The sequence below is a fragment of the Anomaloglossus baeobatrachus genome, chromosome 3, assembly GCF_048569485.1.
Source record: "Anomaloglossus baeobatrachus isolate aAnoBae1 chromosome 3, aAnoBae1.hap1, whole genome shotgun sequence".
In the NCBI taxonomy this organism is placed as follows: domain Eukaryota; kingdom Metazoa; phylum Chordata; class Amphibia; order Anura; family Aromobatidae; genus Anomaloglossus; species Anomaloglossus baeobatrachus.
Window position 1 is genome coordinate 423328819 of NC_134355.1, and position 15655 is coordinate 423344473.

General features: G+C 48.8%; 1 protein-coding gene across 2 annotated transcripts in view; it reads right to left on the bottom strand.

Moving 5' to 3' along the window:
- LOC142296568 (major facilitator superfamily domain-containing protein 8-like) overlaps nucleotides 1-15655 on the bottom strand; it is an 88602-nt gene that overhangs the window by 33444 nt on the left and 39503 nt on the right. For both annotated transcript variants that reach the window (XM_075340337.1, XM_075340336.1), the window contains 2 exons: nucleotides 12408-12487; nucleotides 2647-2941 (listed from right to left, as the gene is read on the bottom strand). In XM_075340337.1, coding sequence (XP_075196452.1) covers nucleotides 2647-2941; nucleotides 12408-12487 — 375 coding nt within the window. The remainder of the gene's footprint in view (nucleotides 1-2646; nucleotides 2942-12407; nucleotides 12488-15655) is intronic.

Genomic DNA, 15655 nt, shown 5'->3' on the forward strand with positions numbered 1-15655 from the left:
CACTCTTGATGTGTCAGGGGGTTAGAGTCCTGCCGGACAGACCAGCGAAAATACAAAAGTGACAATCCCACATTGTTCTCTCAATCTCTAGGTGGCATGACAGAGTGACAACTCCACTGTACTGCCCAATCATAAGCTGAAGCTGAAAGAAAAAGGGAAATCATTAATACAACACAACAAATTTAAGGTGGAAATGGGGCTGAGAACTGCCCCAGTGTCTGCCTCCGTGCCAGTTTATGGGTGTATGCTACTGGAGGAGCTAACTGTTTTTGCACAATATCAGCCTCCTAGTGGCAGAAGCATACACCCATGGTCTACTGTGTCCCCCAATGAATACTTAAATATGCCAGGCAAAAAGAACAGCAACTTAATGTAGAATTAAAGGGGTTGTCCACATTTCAGGACATTTTTTTTGTCCTTACTTAAATGCATGTAAAATTATATACTATTTGGCTTTTACAAGCTTTTATTTCACTGCACGTTAAACTTTGAGGTGTTCTGCGGACATAAATCAGCTAATAGGGACTCAGAAAAAGACCATTACAAACTCTCTTCTCAGGCCCCCATAACCGGCTGAATTAATAGATTCTCAGTTGATTCTGAAACCTGCTAAAGACAGTGCAACACAGAGGCTACAGATGGGAAAGTTTGCTAAATATTTGGAATAAAAATTAAAAAAAAATTATAGTCACAAATATATGCATTTAAAAAGTACAATAAAAAAAATTGTCTTAAAAGGATGAGAACCCCTTGAAGCACCACTGATGTAAGTCTCCTGCCCCCAATCTTATACTTACCATCTGGCATTTTCATCTTTTTTTGGTATCGCTTCGGTACCGTGCAGCCATGTTGCAAAGAAGTCTGAAATTATGTCACAAGCTCTCAATGCAAGCCTATGAGAGCCAGAATGAGGCTCTCACAGACTTGTATTGAGTTGTCACCTCTGGCTCACTCCTTGAGGCCCGCAACACACATCCGTGCCTCCGGTACGTGTTTGGTACATTTTTGCACGTACCGGAGACACGTTGACCAATGTTACCCTATGGGTGATGGCACACACGCGTAAAATCACACGGAACGTGTGTCCGTGTGTTAAGTACCTGTGTGCGTTTTCCCGCACAGACGACATGTCCGTTTTTGGCCGTCAACACGCAGGCACAAACCAGATAAAGTCTATGGGTCCGTGCCTGCACGGACGGCACACGTAGCATGTCAGTGTTCAGCACGTATCGTCCGTGTGAGTTTTTAATCCAAACATCAGCAACACTTGTTTCCAATCTATCAGGTCAATTGTCAAATTGTCAAATGTCCTGATGTTTCAATTGGTGATGCACAAGGCCAAGGATGTTGTCAAAGGACGTTATGGTTATATAGCAGTATGCTTGAAATTTAGGTGGAAATTTGCGCATTTCTCCATAAAGAATATTAAAATGGCCATGCGTCTTCCTTAGCTTGACAAGGGGGTGGATCCACATCCTTTTTTTCAACAGGTGGTTCATATTCAAGCATATGTCTCCTAACCCCAAACCCCCTAGATATCAACCATAGCAAATATGGTTTCTTCATTGGAGAGAGACATTTTGGAGTCAGTCTTATGAGTGGAAGAGCCTAAAAACAATGATTTGAAATGTTTTTTATCCTTATCCACCGATGAGGGACGGAAATTGACCAATTAACAACACCAGGATCTCATGATGAAGGATTAACAACGTTATTTGGGTAAGAATGCGGACCTCTAAAAAAGGACGGCACACGGATTGCATACGTACGTATTTTATGCTAATACGGACATTCCACACGTACACACGGAGAGCATACGCCATGACACGGATGTCATACGTACGGGAGAAACGCCCCTAAAAAACGGAACATGGACCCGAAAAACGGAACGTGAGACGTACATTTTTTATGCGGAAGTGTGTTTTTGGCCTGAAACAGTGGAGCGAGCTGTCAGATCACAAGTTGCCTGACACTGATGGTGAAAGCAGATGGTGAAACAGATGATAAAAAAGATGCTGGAAGGTGAGTATAAGACAAGGGGGAAGGGACTTAGATTTAAAGAACCACATAAGCGCTGAAATAAAGAAATATGCTGGAGTGGTGCTTTAAAACACCACTAAAGCAGTTGTTTTTTTTTATTGCACCACTGGATTGGTGTTTTAAATCTACGTCCCCTGCCCCTTGTACTATACTCACCTTCCAATGGCTTCATATTCTATCACCACTGCTTCGGTAAACCTCCAGAAATTTGTGACCTGCTGTAAGCTCCAGTGTTTCATCGAGGGCACAACTGAATAACTCTGTGAGAGCCTCTTCTGGCTCTCAGAGATGCATTGGGAGTTTGTGATGTGACTGGAAGGTGAGTATATGACAGGGGACTTACATTCAGAAATCCACTCCAGCGCTAAAAAACACAGATGCTGAAGTGGTGCTTTAAATATGTTTAACTAGGAGGAAAACTAGAGGGATTTTTGGTCTATTTCAGATGTGAACATACTGTGTATCGTACTTATATCTGCTTCGATCACTCATTTCTCAACGTTTCCACAAATGCTAAGCATTCTTTTGCAACAAAGTAGTAAAACTGCTACTGCCTTCAATTTTTGATAAATATCTTAAAGATTAATTATCATTGGATGCCCTTACCGACCACTGATTTCTTAGTTGTTTCATTTCTCTCAGAATCATGAGAGCAAATCGGATTATTTGTTATTGACGAATCCGAGGCTGTGACAGGGTTTTCCAAGCTTGATAAATCATCCTGGTTGGATGATGGGTCATGTACACAGTTGATAGAACCATATAAAGGACTTTGATCGTCAGTTTGCTTCAAGAGTGGTTCACGCTCTTGATGTAGTGACTCCATAGGGCTTGGTGTAAGATCATAAAACATAAAAATCACCACAAACTGCATTAGTGTCCAAAGAGCACACATAAAGATCTGAAAAAAGAGATTAAAAAAAATAAAAAAAATCGTACAAATAAATGGAAAAACACTGAAATTGTTTATCACAACTATAAAACTGGGTGTAAAATATTTGTAAGGGGATCCTACCAACTCCAGGAAGATCGGACAACAATTTAAATTTTGAGATAAATCTGTCAACAGGATTTCACCCACTCCCACAATTTATATGCACAAGTAGCTCTCTCACAGACAAGTACAGCAATACCTTTACATGGTTGGTGCGTTCCTCTAATACTGAGAAATCAGGGTTTGAATTGTTATGCAAATGAGGCTGAAGAGCTATGGTAGATCTGAAGTCTCCGTCACACCAACTCTATTCTCCGCCCAACGCAGCCTCCTCCGGCTTGACTGACATCTCCTTTGTTCAAATTCACACCGCATAGAGGCTGTCAGCCACGCCGGAGGAGGAGGTGCTGAGCAGGGAATATAACTGGAGTGACAAAAGCCTCAGATCTACCATAGCTCTAAAGCCTGCTTTACACGTTGCAATTTCGCATACAATATCGTATGCGATTTGCAAAGCCCCCATCGTATGTGTGGCACGTTCAATTTATTGAACGTGCCGCACAAACGATTAACCCCCGTCACACGTACTTACCTTCCATACGACCTCGATGTGGGCGGCGAACATCCACTTCCTGGAGTGGGAGGGACGTTCAGCGTCACATCGACGTCACGCGGCAGCCGGCCAACAGAAGCAGAGGGGCGGAGCTGAGCGGGACGTAAACATCCCGCCCACACACTGCGATGTGTGCTACCCCGGGTACGATGAACAATCTGACATGCAATTCTAGAGAAAGGTACGATGTGTATGCGATGAACGTTTTAACGTTCAATCGCAATCACACGTAGCTGTTACACACTGCAATGTACCTTACGATGCCAGATGTGCGTCACTTACGACATGACCCCGCCGACACATTGTAAGATACATTGCAGCGTGTAAAGCGGGCTTTATTCCTCCTCATTTTCAAAATCAATTCAAGCCCAGAATTCTCATTAACAGAGCAATGGACTAGTCATGTAACGGTATTGTTGAACTTGTCTTTGAAGAAGTACTTGCACAAAAATAGTTTGAGGGGGGAGGATGGTGAAATCCTGATGATATATTCCCTTTAAGTTAAAATATTGATTGAATTATTGAATATTATACTGAATGTGCCTACAATCTGCAGCATATGCACTTCAGAAATGACACTTGATAAGGATTGCTTTGAGCTGGATGTACTGAAGAGCTTTAAACCAACCCAAATGATGTTACTTTGTTGGTGGCAAAACCTGTATATAATTTCATTGAATCAGTTTATTAAGGCGCTAGAAGAGAATAAAAGAATTTCCTATCTTGTAAGTCTGCATACCGTGTTTTTCCAAAAATGAGCCCTCCCCCAAAAATAAGCCCTAGCAGGGATTTTCAGCATTTTTGGAGCAAGGTTTAAATATAAGCCCTCCCCCGAAAATAAGCCCTAGTCCCGGATCAATAATGAAGTGTCCGTGTAGCTAAAAAAGGTTACAAACATTGCAGGACACTTCATTATAGAGAGCGGCACCCGGCAATTACACTAACCCGATGCTGAGCGGCAGGACCTGCAGTGATCACACACCCGCACTCATCAGATCTCTCTCACACACCAGATCTCACACACAAACATCGGATCACACGCAAACATCAAATCACACACGCAAACATCGGATCACACACACAAACATCGGATCGCACACACACTCACCTCATCCAGCGACACATCTCTTCTCGCCGGCAGAATCCTGAGAGGCAGTGCGGTGGAGTGCAACGAACAGGACCTGCGGCAGGACACGTGACTTGCTCTCATCATTCCCTGCGGCCGTAAGTGCTGGATGTGATGTGATGTGTGCGATCAGCTGTGTGTGTGTGTGTGTGTGTGTGTGTGTGTGTGTGTGTCTGCGATCGGCTGTGTGTGTGCCTGCGATCGGCTGTGTGTGTGCCTGCGATCGGCTGTGTGTGTGCCTGCGATCGGCTGTGTGTGTGCCTGCGATCGGCTGTGTGTGCCTGCGATCGGCTGTGTGTGCCTGCGATCGGCTGTGTGTGCCTGCGATCGGCTGTGTGTGCCTGCGATCGGCTGTGTGTGCCTGCGATCGGCTGTGTGTGCCTGCGATCGGGTGTGTGCCTGCGATCGGCTGTGTGCATCTGTGATCGGCTGTGTGTGTGATTTGCTGTGTGTGTATGCGATAGGGCTGTGTGTGTCAGTGTGTCAGCCAGCAACAGGGAAGAACGGCATGCAGCACCGACCGGAGATCACAGGGAGGACCTGAGAGCCACGCAGATGTCCGGGTCTGGTGAGTATGAGTCTCCTGGGAAGTGGGGGGGTCTGCTTTTTTGGGGGGTAAACTTACCCCCAACCGTTTTTCTCCAAGAATAAGACCTCATCCAAAAATAAGCCCTAGTGCTTTTTTGGGGGGCAAAAAAAAAAATAAAATAGACAGTGTCTTAGGGTACTTTCACACTTGCGTTATTTTCCTTCCGTTACAATCCGCCCTTTTGGGAAACAGCGGAATCCGTTAACGGATTCCGCTGTTTCCCATAGACTTGTATGTTTGACGGATTGTACCAAAAGGACCTGCGTTGCTTTCGCTGGGCGACGCTCCATTGCTTCCGCCCAGCGGGAGGAACGCAGCATATAACGTTGTTTTGAGCAGCGGAATCCTCTGGATTTCACTGCGCATGCTTTTTTTTTTTTAAATCAAACTTTATTTTGGCTCGCGGTGGCCGAACGTTCAGCTGAGCGCCCGGCCGTCAGCAAGCCCGGGCGCCGGCAAGTGACAGCGCTCAGCTGATCACCCGGCGGCCGGCTACTGGGAGCGATCAGCTGATCACCCGGCGGCCGGCTGCAGGGAGCGATCAGCTGATCACCCGGCGGCCGGGAGCGATCAGCTGATCACCCGGCGGCCGGCTGCAGGGAGCGATCAGCTGATCACCCGGCGGCCGGCTGCAGGGAGCGATCAGCTGATCACCCGGCGGCCGGCTGCAGGGAGCGATCAAGCTCATCGTTCACTATAGTCTGCCGCTGGTAAAACCGGGAACAAAAAAAAAAAAAAAATCAAAACGAATTGCGTTGTTTTGCAGCATCCATTGCATCCGTTGTGCCACTATATGCAACACATCCGTTGCATCCGTTACACAACGCAATGCAACAGATACCGTTCAACGCAAGTGTGAAACTAGCCTTATTTTTGGAAAAACACGGTAGCACAGAAAAGACGTGATGTACGGCAACTGCTCTTTGGTGCTTCTATACAGAGCTTTGCCCCAGCGGAGAACAATCATGTTGCATATGCACAGTGTAAACTATCCTTTTTAACCTTGACGAAGGGAATTTTGTTTACTTACCGTAAATTCCTTTTCTTCTAGCTCCAATTGGGAGACCCAGACAATTGGGTGTATAGGCTATGCCTCCGGAGGCCACACAAAGTATTACACTAAAAGTGTAAAGCCCCTCCCCTTCTGCCTATACACCCCCCGTGCTCCCACGGGCTCCTCAGTTTTGGTGCAAAAGCAAGAAGGAGGAAAAAAAAATTATAAACTGGTTTAAAGTAAATTCAATCCGAAGGAATATCGGAGAACTGAAACCATTCAACATGAACAACATGTGTACACAAAAAAACAGGGGCGGGTGCTGGGTCTCCCAATTGGAGCTAGAAGAAAAGGAATTTACGGTAAGTAAACAAAATTCCCTTCTTCTTTGTCGCTCCATTGGGAGACCCAGACAATTGGGACGTCCAAAAGCAGTCCCTGGGTGGGTAAATAATACCTCATAATAGAGCCGTAACGGCTCCGTCCTACAGGTGGGCAACCGCCGCCTGAAGGACTCGCCTACCTAGGCTGGCATCTGCCGAAGCATAGGTATGCACCTGATAGTGTTTCGTGAAAGTGTGCAGGCTCGACCAGGTAGCCGCCTGACACACCTGCTGAGCCGTAGCCTGGTGCCTCAAAGCCCAGGACGCACCCACGGCTCTGGTAGAATGGGCCTTCAGCCCTGAGGGAACCGGAAGCCCAGCAGAACGGTAAGCTTCGAGAATCGGTTCCTTGATCCACCGAGCCAGGGTTGATTTGGAAGCCTGTGACCCTTTACGCTGGCCAGCGACAAGGACAAAGAGTGCATCCGAGCGGTGCAGGGGCGTCGTACGAGAAATGTAGAGTCCGAGTGCTCTCACCAGATCTAACAAGTGCAAATCCTTTTCACATTGGTGAACTGGATGAGGACAAAAAGAGGGTAAGGAGATATCCTGATTGAGATGAAAGGGGGATACCACCTTAGGGAGAAATTACGGAACCGGACGCAGAACCACCTTGTCCTGGTGAAACACCAGGAAGGGGGCTTTGCATGACAGAGCTGCCAGCTCAGACACTCTCCGAAGTGAAGTGACTGCTACTAGGAAAACCACTTTCTGCGAAAGGCGTGCGAGAGAAATATCCCTCATTGGCTCGAACGGTGGTTTCTGAAGAACCATCAGCACGCTGTTCAGATCCCAGGGTTCCAACGGACGTTTGTAAGGAGGAACGATGTGACAAACCCCCTGCAGGAACGTGCGTACCTGTGGAAGTCTGGCCAGGCGCTTCTGAAAAAACACAGAGAGCGCAGAGACTTGTCCCTTAAGGGAGCCGAGTGACAAACCCTTTTCCAATCCGGACTGAAGAAAGGACAGGAAAGTGGGCAAGGCCAATGGCCAGGGAGAAAAACCCCGAGCAGAGCACCATGACAGGAATATTTTCCACGTCCTGTGGTAGATCTTGGCGGACGTTGGTTTCCTAGCCTGTCTCATAGTGGCAATGACCTCCTGGGATAATCCTGAAGACGCTAAGATCCAGGACTCAATGGCCACACAGTCAGGTTGAGGGCCGCAGAATTCAGATGGAAAAACGGCCCTTGAGACAGCAAGTCTGGTCGGTCTGGTAGTGCCCACGGTTGGCTGACCGTGAGATGCCACAGATCCGGGTACCACGACCTCCTCGGCCAGTCTGGAGCGACGAGGATGGCGCGGCGGCAGTCGGCCCTGATCTTGCGTAACACTCTGGGCAACAGTGCCAGCGGAGGAAACACATAAGGGAGTTGAAACTGCGACCAATCTTGAACTAAGGCGTCTGCCGCCAGAGCTCTGTGATCGTGAGAACGTGCCATGAATGCCGTGACCTTGTTGTTGTGCCGGGACGCCATTAGGTCGACGTCCGGCATCCCCCAGCGGCAACAGATCTCCTGAAACACGTCCGGGTGAAGGGACCATTCCCCTGCGTCCATGCCCTGGCGACTGAGAAAATCTGCTTCCCAGTTTTCCACGCCTGGGATGTGAACTGCGGAGATGGTGGAGGCCGTGGCTTCCACCCACATCAAAATCCGCCGGACTTCCTGGAAGGCTTGCTGACTGCGTGTTCCTCCTTGGTGGTTGATGTAAGCCACCGCTGTGGAGTTGTCCGACTGAATTCGGATCTGCTTGCCTTCCAGCCACTGCTGGAACGCTTTCAGGGCAAGATACACTGCCCTGATCTCCAGAACATTGATCTGAAGTGAGGACTCTTGCTGGGTCCACGTACCCTGAGCCCTGTGGTGGAGAAAGACTGCTCCCCACCCTGACAGACTCGCGTCTGTCGTGACCACCGCCCAGGATGGGGGTAGGAAGGATTTCCCCTTCGATAATGAAGTGGGAAGAAGCCACCACCGAAGGAAAGCTTTGGTTGCCTGAGAGAGGGAGACGTTCCTGTCGAGGGACGTCGGCTTCCTGTCCCATTTGCGTAGGATGTCCCATTGAAGAGGACGCAGGTGAAACTGCGCGAAAGGAACTGCCTCCATTGCTGCCACCATCTTCCCCAGGAAGTGCATGAGGCGCCTCAAGGGGTGTGACTGACCTTGAAGGAGAGATTGCACCCCCGTCTGTAGTGAACGCTGCTTGTTCAGCGGAAGCTTCACTATCGCTGAGAGGGTATGAAACTCCATGCCAAGATACGTCAGCGATTGGGCCGGTGTCAGATTTGACTTTGGAAAATTGATGATCCACCCGAAACTCTGGAGAGTCTCCAGAGTAGCGGTGAGGCTGTGCTGGCATGCCTCTTGAGAGGGAGCCTTGACCAGCAGATCGTCTAAGTAAGGGATCACCGAGTGACCATGAGAGTGGAGGACCGCGACTACTGTAGCCATGACCTTGGTGAAAACCCGTGGGGCTGTCGCCAGGCCGAACGGCAGTGCCACGAACTGAAGGTGTTCGTCTCCTATGGCGAAGCGCAGAAAGCGCTGATGCTCTGGAGCAATCGGAACGTGGAGATAAGCATCTTTGATATCGATCGATGCAAGGAAATCTCCTTGAGACATTGAGGCGATGACGGAGCGGAGAGATTCCATCCGGAACCGCCTGGTCTTTACGTGTTTGTTGAGCAGTTTTAGGTCCAGGACAGGACGGAAAGACCCGTCCTTCTTTGGAACCACAAACAGGTTGGAGTAAAAACCGTGACCCTGTTGCTGAAGAGGAACAGGGACCACCACTCCTTCTGCCTTCAGAGTGCCCAGCGCCTGCAGAAGAGCATCGGCTCGCTCGGGAGGCGGAGATGTCCTGAAGAATCGAGTCGGAGGATGAGAGCTGAACTCTATCCTGTAACCGTGAGACAGAATGTCTCTCACCCAACGGTCTTTTACCTGTGGCAGCCAGGTGTCGCAAAAGCGGGAGAGCCTGCCACCGACCGAGGATGCGGTGTGAAGCGGCCGTAAGTCATGAGGAAGCCGCCTTGGTAGCGGCACCTCCGGCGGTCTTTTTAGGGCGTGACTTAGACCGCCATGAATCGGAGTTCCTCTGATCCTTCTGAGGCCTTTTGGACGAGGAGAATTGGGACCTGCCCGCACCCCGAAAGGACCGAAACCTCGACTGTCCCCTCCTCTGTTGGGGTAAGTTTGGTTTGGCCTGGGGTAAGGATGTTTCCTTTCCCTTGGATTGCTTGATGATTTCATCCAATCTCTCACCAAACAAACGGTCGCCAGAAAATGGCAAACCGGTTAAGCACTTTTTGGAAGCCGAATCTGCCTTCCATTCCCGTAGCCACAAGGCCCTGCGTATTGCCACCGAATTGTCGGCTGCAACCGCCGTACGGCTCGCAGAGTCCAGGACAGCATTAATAGCGTAGGACGCAAATGCCGACGTTTGAGATGTTATGGAAGCCACTTGCGGCGCAGACGTACGTGTGAGTGCGTCAATTTGCGCTTGACCCGCAGAGATAGCTTGGAGTGCCCATACGGCTGCGAATGCTGGAGCAAGAGACGCGCCGATAGCTTCATAGATGGATTTCAACCAGAGCTCCATCTGTCTGTCAGTGGCGTCCTTGAGTGAAGCCCCATCTTCAACTGCAACTATGGATCTAGCCGCCAGTCTGGAGATTGGAGGATCCACCTTGGGACACTGAGTCCAGCCCTTGACCACGTCAGGGGGGAAGGGATAACGTGTATCCTTAAGGCGCTTAGAAAAACGCTTATCTGGACAAGCCCGGTGTTTCTGGACTGCCTCTCTGAAGTCAGAGTGGTCCAGAAACATACTCGTTGTACGCTTGGGGAACCTGAAACGGAATTTCTCCTGCTGAGAAGCTGACTCCTCTACTGGAGGAGCTGAGGGAGAAATATCCAACATTTGATTTATGGACGCGATAAGATCATTCACTATGGCGTCCCCATCAGGAGTATCAAGGTTGAGAGCAGCCTCAGGATCAGAATCCTGATCAGCTACCTCCGCTTCACCATACAGAGAGTCCTCCCGCTGAGACCCTGAACAATGTGATGATGTCGAGGGAATTTCCCAGCGAGCTCGCTTAGGCGGTCTGGGACTGCGGTCCGTGTCAGAGACCTCACCCTGGGATCTATGAGACACCCCGGGAGGACATGGTTGTTCCAACTGAGGGGAACCAGGGGGCAATGATTCCACAGTGCCCATGGTCTGAGATACCGGTCTGGACTGCAAAGCTTCTAGTATCTTAGCCATAGTCTCAGAAAGCCTTTCAGTAAAAACTGTAAACTCCGTCCTTGTCACCTGGACAGTGTTAGCAGGTGGTTCCCCCTGGGCCACCCTTAGCAGAGGCTCCCAGCTGAGTAAGTGCCACAGGGGCCGAGCAGTGCACACAATGAGGGTCAGTGGAACCTGCCGGTAGTGAAGCCGTACATGCGGCGCAGGCAGCATAGTAAGCCTGTGTTTTGGCACCCCTGCTTCTTGTTGGCGCCATGCTGTTGTCTCCCCTGAGCAACCCAGGAGGGTATATAGCCAAAAATCAACCGTGCACTATACAGTGTAAAGTATAGCCTATAATCATATAATCTATAAGTACACTTCTGCACAAGTGGGGCCAGCACCTGAGGTGCTGCTTACCGGCCGCTCAAAGCGGTTGTGTGGCCACCAGAATCCCTGCCTGGGTCTCCCAGAGCTTGTCTCCCCTCTCCAGCGTCAGAAGAGCTGACAGGAATGGCTGCCGGCGTCCTGAGGAGAGGAGGGGGCCGTGGGCGTGCCCTAGAAAGTGCGGGAAACTGGTGCCCCACTGTGCACAGTGAGGGGGGTGGAGTATGCAAAGCATGCTCCAGCCCTCAGTGCTGACATTCTGTACAGCGTCCCGCCCTTCCCCTGACTGGCAGGCCTGGGGGCGGGAAGAGAAGGAGACTAGGCCGCAGAAGCCGGGGACTATAGTTATAAGCGCGGCCGCCGTATAAGCGCGGTCGGCGCGGATGTCCTCGGCGCACTAACAGTCCCAGCCGCGCCGCATGTATAACAATGGCAGCGGCGGTCAGCGCGGTAGTCCCCAATACACTACACACCCAGCCACGCTGCAGCGTGTGATGGCACAAGTGCGGTCAGCGCCGCGGTCCCCGGCGCACTAACACACCCAGCAATGCTGGAGTGTTTCTGTGCGCGGTCCCCACGGGGACACAGAGTACCTCAAAGTAGCAGGGCCATGTCCCTGACGATACTCGGCTCCTTATCCAGCAGAGTCCCCAGGGGCTGTGGATGGAGCACGGTCTCAGTGCCTGGAGACCGATAGGATCCCACTTCACCCAGAGCCCTAAGGGGGATGGGGAAGGAAAACAGCATGTGGGCTCCAGCCTCCGTACCCGCAATGGATACCTCAACCTTAACAACACCGCCGACACAGTGGGGTGAGAAGGGAGCATGCTGGGGGCCCTGTTAAGGGCCCTCTTTTCTTCCATCCGACATAGTCAGCAGCTGCTGCTGACTAATCTGTGGAGCTATGCGTGCATGTCTGCCTCCTTCGCACAAAGCAAAAAACTGAGGAGCCCGTGGGAGCACGGGGGGTGTATAGGCAGAAGGGGAGGGGCTTTACACTTTTAGTGTAATACTTTGTGCGGCCTCCGGAGGCATAGCCTATACACCCAATTGTCTGGGTCTCCCAATGGAGCGACAAAGAAAGGTTCATTTTGCTTTGTGTACTTACCCCAGGAGCAGAGAACTTATCCACATAGAATGGTCCAATGTGAAAGGTGCAGTATCTTAGGAAGACATTAAATGCAGGCCCTGTAATAAGCCAGAAGAGAAACAAAAATGCGAATATATAAAATCAATAAAAAACAAGTTTCTACAAAACACAAAGCTACACTCAAGCTACAGGTCATTGTTCTGACTAAATGGTTAGATAATGGTTTACACATCCCAATTAGCTGCTGTCTGCAGTCAGCTTCTTCACATACTGTATATTTATAAGAGTATGTTCACATCACCTTTTAGCCTACTATTAGTGGCTCTGTGAAAAAAGTGTATAGGATAGGCACCAGGATAAAAGAATAAAGTTTATTTGCACAAAAAATAATATTAAATGACTCAGCTGGGCCTTACATTTGAAGCACTGGAAAATGTGATTTGGACATTAATGACGATGGGGCCATTGATCTTAAAGGGTTGGTCTGAAAGCAAAATTAAATTTCATTTAAATCTCTATTTGATGCTATAATCTAAGTTACTTTCTAATATACTTGTATTACAAAGTCCCTACTGTTCCCAAACTAAACTAACTGCTATTCTTTTTTTTTTTTACTATTTCCTGTCTGATGACGAATTTGGAAGCCCAATGCATGCTGGGATACTCAAAGTGTCATCAGGGGACAGAGGCTGTGGCACTGACTGCAGCCTCTGTCCCTTCCCTGAAACAAAGCATCATCATGATACTCATTTCAGAAGCTGGATTGTGCATGCTGTGTCTGTCCCTCCCTGCACTGTGCGATCTCTTTAATGGGTCAAAGTGGGGATGATTTGAAGGTGTTTAATTTTTCTGCAACTTTTTTTTCTTTATATTTACTATATATTTAATAGCCTCATTAGGGGACTAGAAGCTGTGAGTGTCTAATCACCTATGCTATACAGAGCAGTGCATGAGTACTGCTCTGTATAGCAGAAATCACAAATCTCCGATCCACCTGTTGTTGTTAGTGAAGATCATATGCATAGGAAAAAGAAAAAATATCCCAAAGATATACAACCCCCTTAATTGTGAACATGTCTGCAGGTGGGTTTATACACAGTTCAGAATTCAGAGAAATGGTAAATAGGTGATTTAATAAGACAAAATACAATATGCAGCCCAGTAAGTGATACATCATTTGAATTAGGTTCTCTACTGCTCTGTGATGAGGCAGCAAAAACGTGGTGACTGATTCCTTTTAAAAGAAAGCGTTCTTATTGTGTTTAGAGCCAATTTCACAAAATGTGCAATATTGCCCCAGCCCAATTGCAGTTTCAAGACCCAAACTGAAAAAATCATATAGATCAGTTTGTATCACTAAACTGTAGTCAGGACATTAGGCAATAAAATTGGAGTAAAAACCCTTAACAACCCCTTTTTTTTTAGACAGTCGTCACCTCTAAAAGTGTTACAAAATTCAGTAAAGAATGAATATATCGTAGACCAATGTAAAAACGGCTGTGTGTATGATTCGTCTTTTGTCACTGCTTTTAACTGCTGCATAGTATGTAAGTCAGGAAGACCGGCATTCTAGGCCGGTGAAGCCGAGCCTGCTCCACACAGGGCAGATCCCAGCTGTGTTACACAGCCAGCATCTGCCCCTAAGAGCAGTGACCATCTCTGTTACAATATCCAAAAATGTTCAGTATCCAACAGGAAATTATATCCAAAACACCTGATAGCATGGATCAGGGCCGGCTCCAGGTTTTTGTGGGCCCTGGGCGAAAGAATCTCAGTGGGGCATACGTACACATACATATTTAACACTAGAACTACTGAGGTAGTCATTTTGACTACTTTGCACTATGTATTTCTATATAGGTGTCATGAGTCCAGTAGTTCTAGTGTTAAAGACAAATTCACAAAAACACATATAAATATAGACATAAATCTATACACAGTCATATACACTGACATACATAGATACACATCATACATGCACACACAGACACATTTTTATATATATTTACCGTATTTTTCGGACCATAAGACGCACTTTTTCCCCCCAAATGTTGGGGGAAAGTGGGGGGTACGTCTTATGGTCTGAATATAGGGCTGCGGGGAATGAGGGTGCTGCGGTGGAGCGGGTCATCGGGGGCACGAGCAGGCTGCAGCAGCGCCTGCCGTGACCACGTGGGCCCGCTCATTACATATGCACGCCCATCCTCCCGCCCATCTCTCAGCGGTGAAGCCGGCGCTGACAAGTGGGCGGGGTGATACGCGCATAATTAACAGCCGGCCCGCATGATCACCCCTGGCAACTACAGCCTGGAGTGATCATGTGCGGCTGTATTCACTGCCCCCGTGCATCATTATCAGCGCGGGGTGCAGTGAATCAGTGTACTCACCCGTCACCGTGTGTGGAGCCGTCCCGCTGCAGCATCGCGATGTCTTCCTGTCTGTGCCGGTCAGCTGATCTGTGTACAGAGCTGTGCGCGCCGTTAGTGTCCAGGCAGATCAGCTGACCGGCACAGACAGGAAGATATCGCAATGCTGCAGACAACGGTGACGGCTCCACACACGGTGACGGCTCCACTCAGCGGCGCTGCAGCTGAGACAGATCGGAAGATGATCGGTGCTGCAGGGAGTGAGGAAAGGTGAATATAAACGTTTATTTTTTTTTATGTGCCATAGGATACAGGCCATATACCACGATGGGGTATATTATGAGCAGGATGGGGGTATATTATGAGCAGGATGGATGGGGGTATATGAGCAGGATGGGGGTATATGAGCAGGATGGGGGTATATGAGCAGGATGGATGGGGGTATATGAGCAGGATGCTGGTATATGAGCAGGATGGATGGGGGTATATGAGCAGGATGGGGGTATATGAGCAAGATGGATGGGGGTATATGAGCAGAATGGGGGTATATGAGCAGGATCATATACAAGGCAGGCGGATCGTTACCAGAATGGGGTACCTTAGTAGAGAATTTGGGGACATTACCCCCGTAATAGTGTCAGCAGCAGATCCTCGCCCCAAAAGTGTGTCATGACCACATTTTTTAGTTAAAATTTTATTTTCCTATTTTCCTCCTCTAAAACCAGGGTGCGTCTTATGGTCAAGTGCGTCTTATAGTCCGAAAAATACGGTATATATATTTCTAATATTGGGAAGACGGCGACAGCCTCATTCACCTCCCCGCTTGTCTCCAGCCAGCTCCTCCTGGGCACGTGTCTGTGCCACGCTGATTGGTGGCCATCACTAACAGACATGCCCGCA